At 48.0% G+C, this 12,602-nt stretch overlaps 4 protein-coding genes across 4 annotated transcripts; 1 reads left to right on the top strand and 3 right to left on the bottom strand.

Moving 5' to 3' along the window:
* Positions 1 to 195: 195 nt before the first annotated feature.
* On the top strand, positions 196 to 3,104 carry slx4. Its single transcript, XM_032039089.1, has 2 exons — positions 196 to 1,269; positions 1,322 to 3,104. Exons 1-2 carry the CDS (start codon positions 445 to 447, stop codon positions 2,975 to 2,977), a joined length of 2,481 nt encoding a protein of 826 aa, XP_031895955.1. The 5' UTR covers positions 196 to 444; the 3' UTR covers positions 2,978 to 3,104.
* Positions 3,105 to 3,962: 858 nt separating this feature from the next.
* Positions 3,963 to 5,397, bottom strand: BDW43DRAFT_196819 (uncharacterized protein). Its single transcript, XM_032039086.1, has 4 exons — positions 4,615 to 5,397; positions 4,322 to 4,552; positions 4,234 to 4,250; positions 3,963 to 4,165 (listed from the first exon to the last, which is right to left on the bottom strand). The coding sequence occupies exons 1-4, from the start codon at positions 5,275 to 5,277 to the stop codon at positions 4,147 to 4,149; spliced, it is 930 nt and encodes a 309-aa protein (XP_031895954.1). The 5' UTR covers positions 5,278 to 5,397; the 3' UTR covers positions 3,963 to 4,146.
* Positions 5,398 to 6,336: 939 nt separating this feature from the next.
* Positions 6,337 to 9,900, bottom strand: BDW43DRAFT_196882 (cyclic nucleotide-binding domain protein). The gene is made up of 2 exons (XM_032039087.1): positions 6,978 to 9,900; positions 6,337 to 6,913 (listed from the first exon to the last, which is right to left on the bottom strand). Exons 1-2 carry the CDS (start codon positions 9,381 to 9,383, stop codon positions 6,569 to 6,571), a joined length of 2,751 nt encoding a protein of 916 aa, XP_031895953.1. The 5' UTR covers positions 9,384 to 9,900; the 3' UTR covers positions 6,337 to 6,568.
* A 996-nt stretch (positions 9,901 to 10,896) lies between these two features.
* On the bottom strand, positions 10,897 to 12,310 carry BDW43DRAFT_289347 (uncharacterized protein). The gene is made up of 2 exons (XM_032043390.1): positions 11,758 to 12,310; positions 10,897 to 11,697 (listed from the first exon to the last, which is right to left on the bottom strand). Exons 1-2 carry the CDS (start codon positions 12,212 to 12,214, stop codon positions 11,540 to 11,542), a joined length of 615 nt encoding a protein of 204 aa, XP_031895952.1. The 5' UTR covers positions 12,215 to 12,310; the 3' UTR covers positions 10,897 to 11,539.
* Between the last annotated feature and the right edge of the window lie 292 nt (positions 12,311 to 12,602).

Below are 12,602 nucleotides of genomic sequence, written 5' to 3'. Positions count from 1 at the left end.
TCGGAACGACCATCTCCGGCAACGCCGAGAGTTGATTCCTCATATTGTGATATTACTACTATATAACGGCCACTACTAAGAATAATTAAAGACTATATAAGACCTTTAAATTCTGCGAAAATAAAATAAAACGCTACCGGTAGATTAAATCCAAACCGTACAACCTTTTACCGTGAGGTTGACAGGATAGCACCGGTTGCCCTGCCCACTGATAAACTATTCCCAATGAAGTAATATCGCAACTTCTGCCAAGACGAACCCGCTCAATTGTTTCTCTCTTTCATAAACTACTCGAAAGCTCTACATCCAGCTCGACAGCAAATACCGACATGAATTTCTAACGTAAGAGGAACCGCCGGAACTTGCGCGGGCCTCACAGCGGTCGGTCATATGTGTCCATGTTAAGTTGTTCGATCTCACAACAAGTCACCGTGGCTCGCCACCATGAGCGCCGCAGCGGACGCTATCATCCTCTCTTCGTCCCCAGATCGCATTCCCCCTGGTTCGCCAGTGCCGCCTGCTCATGATCCCGAGAGGCTGTTTGATTTGTCCCCGCGAGATCTATCTCCGTCTCCTGTGCGATCGCCTTCGGAGTTATTCCAAGTTCCTACGCGTTCGAGATTTTTTGAGGTTGGAAACCGGTCCGATAAGTCCTTGCGGAATAGAGAAAACGAAGCACCCGAGGAAACGCCGATTAGAAAGACGACTACTGTATCGAAATCAGTAAAGGCTTCTACAGAGGACAAACCGAAGCGGGGCGGGAGGAAGCCCGCGACCGAGTCGCAGACGGTACCTGGTTTTTCGGAATCTGCTGGCCTAGTGCATGCGAACGCGTTGAAGAAAACTACCGGCTCAAAGAAGAAGCGCATGGATAATGAGGGTAAGCGTGGGAGGCCTGTGAGTAAGATCATAACAGGGAGGGTCGCAAAGACGGGAAATGCGCAGGCTTTGGAGCTTAAGGAGAAGGGTATGGACGTGGATATGTCAACGCCGAAGATTTCGTCGGAAAAGGAATTTACCAATGGACTGGTCGAGTGGGGTACTGAGGATCTACAATTGGAACCAGCTATGAAGCGGAGAATGGATTGGACGCCAATTAAGGATACTACAACGCAAAGAGTCGAATTGGGCGGGGAGTGGGTCTCACAAGATAGCTCCAAAAATTTTGGTAGCTTGCTGTCTGAATATGGGTTCAATGACGATCCTTCAGCTCGCGACGAGGTTAGAAGGTTTGGAGACGAGGGTCCAACAAAGCGCAGACGCATAGAGGTATGGCTTCCTTATCGTAGTGTTTGTCTGACCGATTCTAATCGTCGAACAGCTCGTGGATTCCAGGTTATTTACTTCATCGAAGCAGGCATCGATTGATATAGACGATAAAAGCCCTACTGAAGATGAACAGCAAATACAGCCGGGACCCAAGAAGAAACCGAAAAGACAGACCAATAAATTTACAACACTTACAGCCCGTGTGACAGCACGGTATCTCAATACTGAAGGCTCAGTTTCATCAAGCAAAGAAACCACGACTTCTGGGGAAAGTGCAGCGAGCGCAAAGTCAAAGGGCCCAAAAGGCAAAGGCAAAGGCACTTCAAAACATCAGGAGCCCGAGTTCATTGTTCTTTCGCCTGAAGCGGCCGTCAAGTCGTTAGAAGAGCAGGACCTTATCTTTGGAACATGCAGTCAATTGGAGCGGGAAGGCTCTCCAACCACACTCAGGGATCTACAAGCAGCTATTACAGAATCTGAAAAATACCTTGTAACAGAGCCCTCTCCTTTGGGCTCAAGCCTATGTGCAACGCCCACGTCACGCTTCGCCACTTCGAGAGGTCTGTGGTCAGTCGCAGCTAGGGATCTAGAAGGATCCTTAACTCGCCAGGTGGAAATTGTGGATTTGGTGGACACACCTGAGCCTGCTAAGACTATGGCGTTGCCTAGCGATCATTCTGTTGAAAAGGAGTTGGCGGATATAGCCATTACCACTAATAGTAGACCGACTAGCATACCTCGAGGCGAGCCCCCTGTTCTCAAAGTCAACCCGGTGGCGAGAAGAGAGCCATCCGTAGCGCCTGATACTACTACGAGGAAGACTACTAGTGAGCCTAAGAAGACCACCTCTCAAGTGCCCGAACCACAACCTGAAAAGCCCCATTATAGCGGCTTCACCGATGCCGAATTATCAAAACAAGTTGCAGCATACGGGTTCAAGGCGGTAAAGAACCGAAAGAAAATGATCGATCTTCTCCAAAAATGCTGGGAGTCTAAGCACGGTAGAAGCACGATAGCGGACACTCGGCAAACTGCCCCTGCAGAACCAACGGCCGAGCTCACCACTTCCGAGCCAAAGATATTTGAAAAACAAGCACGCAAAACTACTACTTCGCGGAAGACGACCGCAAAGCCAAAGACAAAGCGTGATTCGAAGGCACCTACAAAGTCAAGAACTAAGAAAACCCCATCAACAACATCAACCACCGCCAACAGCAAAGCACCAAGCGCTCGGGTGGAACCAAGTCAAGCCCTACCTACGCGGTCCTTCATTAATATAGAGGAAATAGAGGATTCGGAAGAAGAAACCCAGCCCTCTCCCAGCCGACTGCAGAACCGATATACACTCCAACCCTCGGAAACCAGAAACCCCTTAACCGTCTCAAAAACACCATCCAGCCCATCCCGCCGCTCAGCTCCCAAGCCCCGTATTAACCGGCCAGCATCTAAAGCTAGCCCCGAAAACGACCAAAAACAACCAGACTTAGCCGACCAAATCACTAAGGCCATGCGTGCACAGCCAGCAGGAACCCCCAGCCATCCCAGCTGGCACGAGAAGATCCTCATGTACGATCCCATCGTCCTGGAGGATTTCGCCACGTGGTTGAATACCGAGGGTCTAGGGCTCGTCGGCGAGGACCGGGAAGTCGGTGCCGGTTTCTTGAGGACTTGGTGTGAAAGTCATGGGATCTGTTGTTGCTATCGGTAGCACTTTCACAAGCGGCGCCGGCCATATACTATATATCTTATTACTGCCGCCTTATTTTGGCGTTCGCTCTTTTTGGGAGCATTTACATCACATTGGATACCATTCTCCCAGCATGCGGGAGCAAAGCAGTTTCGTTTTGTTGGTGGGGGGGGGGAGGGTGTTAGGATTGTCTGGAGTTGGGGGTTATATATCTTTGGAAATACCCTTTTTATGGAAAGTTATATATGTTTATGCTAAGGAAGTTTATCATAATAATTACACTTCTTCCCGTTGGTTCTTTCTTGTTTTCAGTAGATGAAACACAGCTGATGTTAGAGTCTTCTAGTATACACGTACTCATAAATCTATGGCTTTGAAGATGAATTATACAGTGAAAAGTATAGTAGAATAAGTATTGGAGATATGAGGTTAAGGAGAAGTGTAAACGAAGCCAAGGGAACTTGTGAGATAACCATTCGATGAAAGGCTCATGGAATGAAAAACCTTAGATCAGGGTTCACTACTCATCGTAGACATTATAAGGAACGCTAAATAGCTGCTGCCCACCAGGGTAAACGTAGCCTATCTGTGGGTCTCCACCGCTGTCTCCGGAATTAGGTTCAGTCTGGGGATCGCCTTGGATATTGTCATCCTCGGGAAGAGCGTAATAATCAGGCTGGTTGCTCTGGGGTCCTTGGTAGTACTGCGACGCAGCGCATTCCCTGCGACGGCTCTCGATCGCCGCGACTTGTTCTACATTCAAGGCAGGAGTATTGTATGGGTTGGACGGATTGGTGGGAAGTTCATGAGACATTGTCGTCATGTCCACCTGGCCGTCGTAAGGGTTACAAGCGACAGGTTTGAAGGAAGAGTATCCGGCTGCGTTGCAAGCATGAAATGAATCTTGGTGAGGACTGCCAGTATGCGAATAGTCAGACTGGGACGAGGTGTGTTGAAATCGTGCAGGTTGGGCTGCGTTATGTTGAGGATAGCTGGGGGCCGTTTGTGTTGGGCCAAGTTCTCGGTTCTCTTGGTTGGGACCATCGCTCCCATTAGATGGGATTCGCGCAACGTTGTTCCCTCCGTTATTACTGCGATATCCTGTGTTTCTAGAAATTCGATTAGGGACATGGGAGGAACGGGGTGGTGCACCGTTGGTACTCGGAGAGATAAGCCGGTTATACTGTTGTCTAAAGTTTTCTAGAAGATCTGTAAACTTGCGTTTAGGACAAAGGTCCTCTGGTGGAGGATGTGCATTCCTCGTCTCACAGACATACACAGCCCATGCTTGCCACTGAAAGAAAGAAACGAGAAAAAAAAGAGTTAGCATATCTAAGTATACAAGGAAGTGGTGCTCGTGGTTACCTTATTATAACCTTCTTGCAGCCTTCTATATCGTTCTTGTAGCAACGCTATCTCAGCATCTTTTTCTCCAAGGCTTTTCTCTAGCGTCTCAAACTTTCGTATCACTGCGGCTCGTTGCCCGCGGATATAACTGTACCCTGTAGACCAATTCGTTTCAGTGCATCTGGATCCTGAATTTATACAATTATCACATCGCGTGTCCCCCGCACTGTTACATTTTGACCTGGTGTGCTATTATTTGGAGGGTCAGCAATGATTTGTTGAGGGAATAAGATATGCCATGAATAACTTACTATGCAACGGTCACAAGCTGCTGTGGCTCTTGAGTAAGGCTTATTTGCCTGGTTATCCTTCGGCCTGTCTTTGTTTTTGTTGTACCAAATTATCTGTGCATTCACTTTCCTGCACCTCTGCCATTCATGGTAATATGGACGCAGGTCCACAAGCTTAGAATCTTCGGTCCCACATTTGCCAGTCTTATCTTTCTTGGGTTTTGACATTGTGTACTTTGCTGGCTTTAGATTGGCGGGGTCTTCTCCTTCTAAGTCATAAACTTCTGGCTCGTAGGGATTACGGAAGTCATCAACCAAAGTCTCATCACTTTCAGCGGATTTTTTCTGCCTGTCCAATCTGGCCACTCTGCTCTCCTTTGTCCCTTCTACTTTTTTCTTTCGGGATTTCTTCATTGGCGACGGCTGCGCAGTTTGCTGAGCTGTAGCATCTCTCGTCTCTCCTGCGGCTTCAACCGCAGCCCTTGAGGATTCAGCAGTAACCTCGGCAGAAGGGAACACAGCATCCTGGGCTTGCCCTGGAGTCGCCTGCTCAATGAATTCAGCAAACGACAAGTCCTGAAGAAGCGACGGATCATCGATGGTAAATGTATCATCGCATCTCAGCAATTCATTGTCGTGGTAGGAGTCGAAGCCAGCCTGCTCGGCATTCCGCTTGTTGGACATATCAGCCAGCGATCAATCTCAGTTCGACGAGGTGAGGAGGTAATAGCTCTGCGGGCTATCGGCAATTATATGTGTACAAAATCCGGATCTGTTGGAAGATACAGTGTAGCTTAGGTACAGATGGCAGGGAGTATTATAGATATGGGAGGTACATGGTGCTGACAGGATATCACCGTATATTTATGTTGATTTCTGGGTCTTTCGGCCCTTCGTTTTATTCGGTGAAGAGTCCATTATCGGGATGTCCCATCGACAAAGATGGCCAATAGACAATGCTGGGTACAATGGTATACAGGGCTTTCACGGGATTGCAAGATATGAATATAATTGTTCGGTATGGGCCATTTGTGTAGAGCGTGGAACGCCCGCGCGGGAGTATGTGTTAAAGGCATTGCCGGATGATCTGAAACAGTACTTTCCTGTATTTCGCCAAGGAGTGGTTAGTTAGGCCTTCCGGAGAGTCAAAGGGACGGGTTCCTTTGACTCACTGCATTCACTATTGTATTGTATGGTTCTTTGTTCGTGCACAAAGCGATCGTCCGTAGAGACAAGGGGAAACTGGTTGACAAAGTCCAGTACAATCACTGTAGAACTATAGGATTTTTCAAGCCCTTAAGAAGTCTCCGGATTCGAAGGGCATCTTGATGTGGTGGATAAGCGGCGGTTCTATTCGAATACGTATGTATCTCCAATGTTTCCAAGAGACAAGAGAAGCAAAGGAGAGGACAAAGCGGGAAAAATGGAAAAGGAGATTCTAAGGTACATACAAGGGCGTTTCAAAAGAAAAGAGAAGGAAAGAAAACCAAAAGAAAAGGTCAGCTCCAACATGCAATGTGATACCAAGCCGATCCTGGAACAATTTATGCTGCCAAATGCTCTTCCTTCAGGGTAAAACTCCACCCATGCCCCGTATAACGTCGACAGAAATCGTTAAAAGCATCCCGATCGAGAACAATGACATAAGGATAGAGGAAACGAAGCCGGGCAAGCGCGTCCCCGTGCAGCGCAATTCAAGAGACCCATAACGGTCATCAGTCGTGATAATTTGGCAAACTGAAGGCCTTCAAGAAAAAATACATAACTCCTGGGGACAGAACACCGAGGTAGATCAAGCGAATGTATGAAAGAAGGATACAATAAAAAGGAAAGAGAAAGTATTAGACAATACGGTTTCAGATATGTTAGATAATATGACGCCAAAAAGTGGCAAAGTGATCCAAATGGACAAGAGTATATTGAGTAGTGACAAGAGATTTGGAATCAGGACCGATGGGCTAGGATTGGGTGATAGTCATCGAAATACTCTGCCGTTCTGGGCAACTGTCTCAAAACTGATTTGGTTCTGATATTTGGAAGGTCCGTCATCATCGAGCCAGGGAGTGAGATTCTTGCACTGGCTGACATCGAAGGACTGCAGTTGATTACAGCCATCAGCGACTGCCTCGACTCCCGCGCCAGTGACTCGAACACAGCCACGAACAGATAGTCGCTTCAGGTGCAGAAGATGAAGGCCAATGCTGCGCAGGGACGGGTCAGAGATGGCGGAGCCACAGAAAGACATATTCAGATAAGTTAATTGGGAACATTGAAGAGCAAGGACCTCCGTTGCTGTATCTGAGAGTGCGCAACAGAACGACTGTTCAACGGTTAGCAAATATTCCACCTGCAATTTCCTCGAAGGACAGAGCCCGGCGTCTTACCAAATCCAATTCTTGAAGCTGTTTGGCAGCATTGGTCAAATAGACAATAGCTTGATCGCTCAAATACGTACAGTCGGCTAAACAAAGCTTCCGCAGATTGGTGAACCGCGCGTTGCCCCAGTATTGAAACCCCTGGTCTGTAATGGAGGTGCAGCGTGTCAGGTCCATTTCTTCGATCCTGTGGGCAGCATGGGACGCAATATGGTGCATTGACCGGTCAGTGACATGTTTGCAGTACGACAGTGTCAGTTTCCTCAGCTCGGGGCAGCCGAACACAGTGCCAGCTGCCGTTTGCATGGTGGGCTTTAGGATCCCTTTACCCGTCTTCACAGGCTCGTCTTTATGTTGCCCTGGCATGACCCATCCAATAATGCGAGCCAAGAGAGTGTCTCCCACTTTACGACAGTTGCTTAAATCCACTTCTTGCAATCCGGTTGCCGTGCTTGCCATGTCAAGGATGGCAGAGGCTGTAACATCCCAAACACTTTTCATCTTCCACGAGACGACGTTAGAGCCACAGGTGGTAGCCAGTTTATTGAACCCCTCATCGGTGATGTGAAAGCAATTGCTGATATCAATATGCCGGGCTCTCGTCCCAACAAAAGGGCATATGATTTTCACCAGTACGTCATCAGTTATCTGTCGATTATACATGCTTAGATCCAGGTCATGCAGCAAATCCGTGGATTTATTGATAATCTCAGACCAATGAAGGGAGACCGCTCGTATTTGAAAAAGATGATGGAGATCTAGATAGTTGAAGATCCTCACCAAAACATTATCAGGGAGCACACCACGATTGACTTTATGCGACTCGCGTTGTGTTTTGAGGGAGGTCGACACAGCGGCCTCAGGCAATGTAAGAAATGACGAGCTTGTCGACCGAGGTTCAGATGGTGGTGACGGTCGTTGCTGTTCCCCGGAGACCTCCTCTGGTGTCAACGGGGCGACGGATCCGCGTCTACTTCTCAGTCGGACCTTGTCTAAGCCAACATTGAGAAAAGGATCTGGATCCGAGGGCCGCAACACGGTTTGGTCGTCCGTGTGCGGACCGTCCAGTTCTGTTTCCGTGAGTGTGAGGAGAGGCATGGACCGGCGTCGCGAGGCGCTTGCTCGAAAGTTGCTCTCTCCACCAAATTGCCCAATACCATCAGCCTCGGACATCACAACATCGCCATCCGCTGCTGATTCCAGCCGCTCTTTGGCCGTTTTCTCCACCTGTTGCCGGACATCATGGGGGCACTTGTCCCAAAATTCGGAAAGGACATCGCCGCTAATCATCAGACACTCAACGGCATTGATAGATCGTACCGTTGCAGTCCTGCGTGGTGCTAAAGAAAGACTTACGACCTCACCAAAGTACTGCCCCTCTTTTAGTCGTGCTTTCACTTCAAAGCCAGGGTGCTCGATAGTGTTCGGTACGGAGTGCGACAGATTGTCGGGACGTGTGCGTTCCGTCAATACTTCAACCTCACCGCGAACGATAAAATAAATTTCCCGCCCTTGCGAGTCTTGTTTGATAATATCGGTGAAAGGAGGATATGACCGGGGTTGGGCATTGAGGCCTAAGAAATGGAGAATTTCACCAGGAAGGCCTGAGAATAGAGGTAATTCTTTGAGTAACAGACGCACATTGACAAGGCCGTTTGCGAGTGCACTTGAAGATACCCCATCAGCTAAACCGGGGCTGGGAGATTTGCGTTTCTTGTTGACCGACTTTAGGTTCAACGCTGTACCATCTTGCTCAGCAAGAGACATATCCTTAGAGAAGGTTTCTCTCAGTCGTTTGTTCCCTCTACGGGATACCAGTTCGTCAATTGGAGGTGCCGACGTCTCTTTCTTCTTTTTCTCCAAAAGCATCAGTCGTTCTTGGGCTTCATCTCGGATGGCCTGCTCCACCTCTGGGAAGCGCGGAAGGATATTCCGAAAGTCTTCCTTGGTTAATACGACCAGCAGGCATCTGGTACGGGCCACGATGGTGGCGGTCCGCGTACGATCCATCAGCACGCCGATTTCGCCGAAGAAAGCGCCAGGCTCGAGATCTGCATATATACTCTCGCCATCGCGGGAGGTAACGGAGACGGCGCCCCGGACCAGCCAGTATATCGCCTTGGCTTCGTCCCCTTCCGTCAAAATATAGTCATTGGCCTGATGGAGTTGGGGGCGCAAATGCTGTCCCACTGCGATCAAGAAGGATTCCGGAGTAGCTTGGAATAGAGGGAAAGAGCGCAGCCGGTCGACCAGATCCAGCGGGAGAGCTTGAATATGAGAAAACGCCAAGGGGGATGGGCGGACGGGGCGATTGGGGTTCATGACCGAGTCGAATGAATGGATCAATGAGACGGTGTCTGATACCGGCGTGAGAGCCTTGGTCGAGCCTCCGCCGGACCTGCCATGGCGCCGCATGTTGGGCTAATTGCGTCCCTCGTAGAAACTTTCAAAACAAATGGAGGAATGGAGAGATGGAAGGGACCGGGATATTTCCAGAGGTAGCATATAGCTTCTTTTTTCCCCTTCCCTTTTTCTTTTTTCCTTTTTCCGGGAAAAGCAATCCACGGACCGATGACGTCGACGAGAATTGGAGGAGATCACGGGAGGAGCTTCAAAAAGGCATCTTTAGTCGGGGGCGGGGAGGAAAAAGAATGGAACGGTTCTCCTAGCCGGAGGGTTAATCGAGAAGTAAATGAATTATCCGCGACCCCGGGAAGTTCGAGAGAATAACAGGACAGAAGCCGACAGTCCACAGAAATTCTGGAAGAGGTAGCTAAAAGCGGACATAGTGGTTAGAGAGAGCTTTCCGCCGAATCGAATACTAATTAATGAAAGCGGGGAATGGGATCACCGAATAAATGCTGCGGTTGAAGCTCCACAGGTGTTGACTTAAGAAGTTTCCGCCTGCCAAAAGAGAAAATTACTAAACCAACTCGAGCCAAGGGTGTCCACCTTATCATTGAGAGCTGCCCTCCGCTCTTTTTCTGTGTGCTTGCGCCGCTGCCGTCAGCGGTGGCGCGCCAAATTAAATCTGTATTCAGGAAATATAATTACCCTCCCTGATATGGCGGATTTCTGATACTCTAGAATCTGTCTGTCAAACACATAAAGTCAGTCAGAGTTGAGAGGAGAAAAGACGGAGGGTGATAGGAAAAACAGAGAGAAGCACATACACTTACGCGATAAAAGTGTTAGTGGGGGTGCCTTCACCACTGAAACACCGGAATTTGTGACAAACCCTCAACAGTTGAAGGATAAGGGGAATAAAAACTATAATAGGGTTAATAATAAAATTTATAATAGTCTTTCTCCCTGGTGTATGCCCCTCGCAATGACAATCACTCAAATTAATCAAAGTAGACAGATGTACCCAACACAACAACAACAAGAAAGTGGGTGAAGTGACAGTGGGTGAGGATCACTGAACTTTGGGTAGGTATTAATTATTGGACTTCAGCCGTAGGGAACAGGGAACTACTGGTACTAGGTAGTATGTCCCGTCCTGTACCTACTGGGTATGTATGTAGGTATTAGCCCAGTGAGAATTAAGGTGTGCTTGGGGATCGTCAAGGCACAGAACACCCCTTGGCCATTGGGTCATCTTGCTGGCACTGACTTTCTTTTGATTAAATCGATCAAGAGCTTGCTTTTCCTCTTGCGTTTAAGGCATGCATTATAAACTACCCTTGCGAGGATTAGAGAAAGCCCTGTGGAATTCCTACCAGCTTCTTGGAAGCTCCTTGGGAACACGTAGCTCTTAGATTAGACAGCGATGGATTTATGCATATCTCTACGTGCACTGTTATTTACCCCTATAATTCTTCTTTAAACTAAAAAATAGATATATACATATATATGTATATCTACGTACCGAACAAAAGTATACAGCATGAGAGAAGAGACTTATTCTTGCTGGAAATTTTTTTAGAAAAAGTTCATCTTCCATCAGTCCTTCTAACCACCGTGGATAAATATGATTAATTAATACTCCAACTATTTTGACAGCGGGGCTGCGCAGGGGCCACATTTTCACCTGACATCCGGATTCCAGACATCTACTACCGACACCTGAGGCATCAAAAGACACTGAGTACAAGCCCTTTTTGAATTAGTACACTGTTTCTCCCCATAGCCTCAACCGGTTTAAATAAGCTAAGTCTGTTAGAAATTGTTGTTGTTGAGGTTTAAGACCCGCTTCCCTGTATTCATTAAATTGCTGTTACCACAGCTAAGATATGAAATTCAGCCCCGTCGCTAAGTCACTATGTCAGGTCCAAGATGTGATGGAAAACGTGCCTCGCGCAGAACGGAAGTAACCAGATCGGCTTCGGCTAGAGCCGGGCACGTTACACTTTGTCTAAGAGGAGTGGAGAGTGTTCTGTGGAACCGGTGGGAGGAGGCGAAGCATGACCTAAATGAGCTGGCCGATTTGGGGAGATGCCCATGACAGGATTCCCGGCGGCTTTGGATCCGGTGGGAGACGGGGTGCATCGGCCTGTATGAGACTTTTTGAACTCTGAGCCAGTCAAAATGTTGGCGCAAGAATCACGACTCTTCGGCTATTTAAACCTTTATTCCGCTTTCGACCGGCGATTGCCAAGAAGGAAATTAACGTAAGCAGGTCGATTACCCTTCAAAGATTCAAGAGCGTCCTGCATAAGTCCATACACCAGACTCAGCTTCAGACCAAGTTTCGTTGTACGAGCGGCAGTATAGACATCGTGACGGGCTAAAAATCCAACCCTTCGTTAGTGCCTTCCTAACTTTCGCGCAGTTGACAAAAACGAACCTAGTAAGCTGTAGATGCCAGAGAATGATAGCCCAGCTGTCACGGTAGACAGAAAATCTCTCCGGTCATGCCGGGCGTAATCCACTGTTTCTTCGAATAGGCAGAATGCAAGTGCACCAAACCCTAATTTACAACCCATCTTCATTCCCTCCTTGACACCCCCAACGATCGCAGTGTAATTCTTCGTCTTGTGGTATTGGAACCATCCGGTAGATGTTGTGGGAAAGCGATGCGCGTTTTCGGCGCGGAATCGATATGCTGCTCTTTTGCTTCCATAGGAAGACCCGATGGCCATACCAACCGAGAAGGCCGATATGGCAGTATAAGGCAGTCGTTCCCCAATTTCGATTCCGAGTCTGGGGGGCGCATCCGATTCGAATAATTTATCCCATTGGAGAATCCCCATCAATGTTGTCGCTTCTCGAGGGTGCGTGTCTGATGGCCGGTGGGAATCCATAGCGACAAGTGGGGTTGATAGGATCTAGTATCGTAGTTGCAGATTGGTGAAAATAGGAGATACAAAGCAAGCAGTGCGTTATTCAGTTTTCAATGGAATTAGGTTCTTTGCGACAATCTTCCGTCCAGCTTCAGCTATCTATCTATCGACTTTCCTTTTCTGTTTTCGGTCCGACATACCACCGCGCTCGCCTTTACTACAGTAGGCTTAGGCAATTTTAGGTCAACAACCAGAGTTTACTTAATATTACGTTTCCTACACAATCTACTCCGTCCTTGTTTCTTGATTCTTTGTTCACAACCTAAGTCTTATATAGCTGCTGTCTTATCTCTTTTGTATGTTTTCAGGCTTCTTATCACTTGAGTTGAAGGAGAATACATCTTAGTTT

This window comes from Aspergillus alliaceus (assembly GCF_009176365.1).
Source record: "Aspergillus alliaceus strain CBS 536.65 unplaced genomic scaffold BDW43scaffold_56, whole genome shotgun sequence".
Classification (NCBI taxonomy): Eukaryota; Fungi; Ascomycota; class Eurotiomycetes; order Eurotiales; family Aspergillaceae; genus Aspergillus; species Aspergillus alliaceus.
This window is presented reverse-complemented; position numbering and strand designations above follow the sequence as displayed.

What these genes read in the sequence shown, in the direction of transcription:
- slx4 (XM_032039089.1), top strand. Translation starts at nt 445, where the DNA reads ATGAGCGCCGCAGCGGACGCTATCATCCTCTCTTCGTCCCCAGATCGC. An exon ending in CAAAGCGCAGACGCATAGAG is followed by an intron (nt 1,270 to 1,321) that starts GTATGGCTTCCT and finishes ATCGTCGAACAG; the next exon opens with CTCGTGGATTCCAGGTTATT.
- BDW43DRAFT_196819 (XM_032039086.1), bottom strand. Translation starts at nt 5,277, where the DNA reads ATGTCCAACAAGCGGAATGCCGAGCAGGCTGGCTTCGACTCCTACCAC. An exon ending in CAGCTTGTGACCGTTGCATA is followed by an intron (nt 4,553 to 4,614) that starts GTAAGTTATTCA and finishes TCCAAATAATAG; the next exon opens with CACACCAGGTCAAAATGTAA.
- BDW43DRAFT_196882 (XM_032039087.1), bottom strand. Translation starts at nt 9,383, where the DNA reads ATGCGGCGCCATGGCAGGTCCGGCGGAGGCTCGACCAAGGCTCTCACG. An exon ending in AGCTTCAAGAATTGGATTTG is followed by an intron (nt 6,914 to 6,977) that starts GTAAGACGCCGG and finishes ACCGTTGAACAG; the next exon opens with TCGTTCTGTTGCGCACTCTC.
- BDW43DRAFT_289347 (XM_032043390.1), bottom strand. Translation starts at nt 12,214, where the DNA reads ATGGATTCCCACCGGCCATCAGACACGCACCCTCGAGAAGCGACAACA. An exon ending in TGGCATCTACAGCTTACTAG is followed by an intron (nt 11,698 to 11,757) that starts GTTCGTTTTTGT and finishes TTGGATTTTTAG; the next exon opens with CCCGTCACGATGTCTATACT.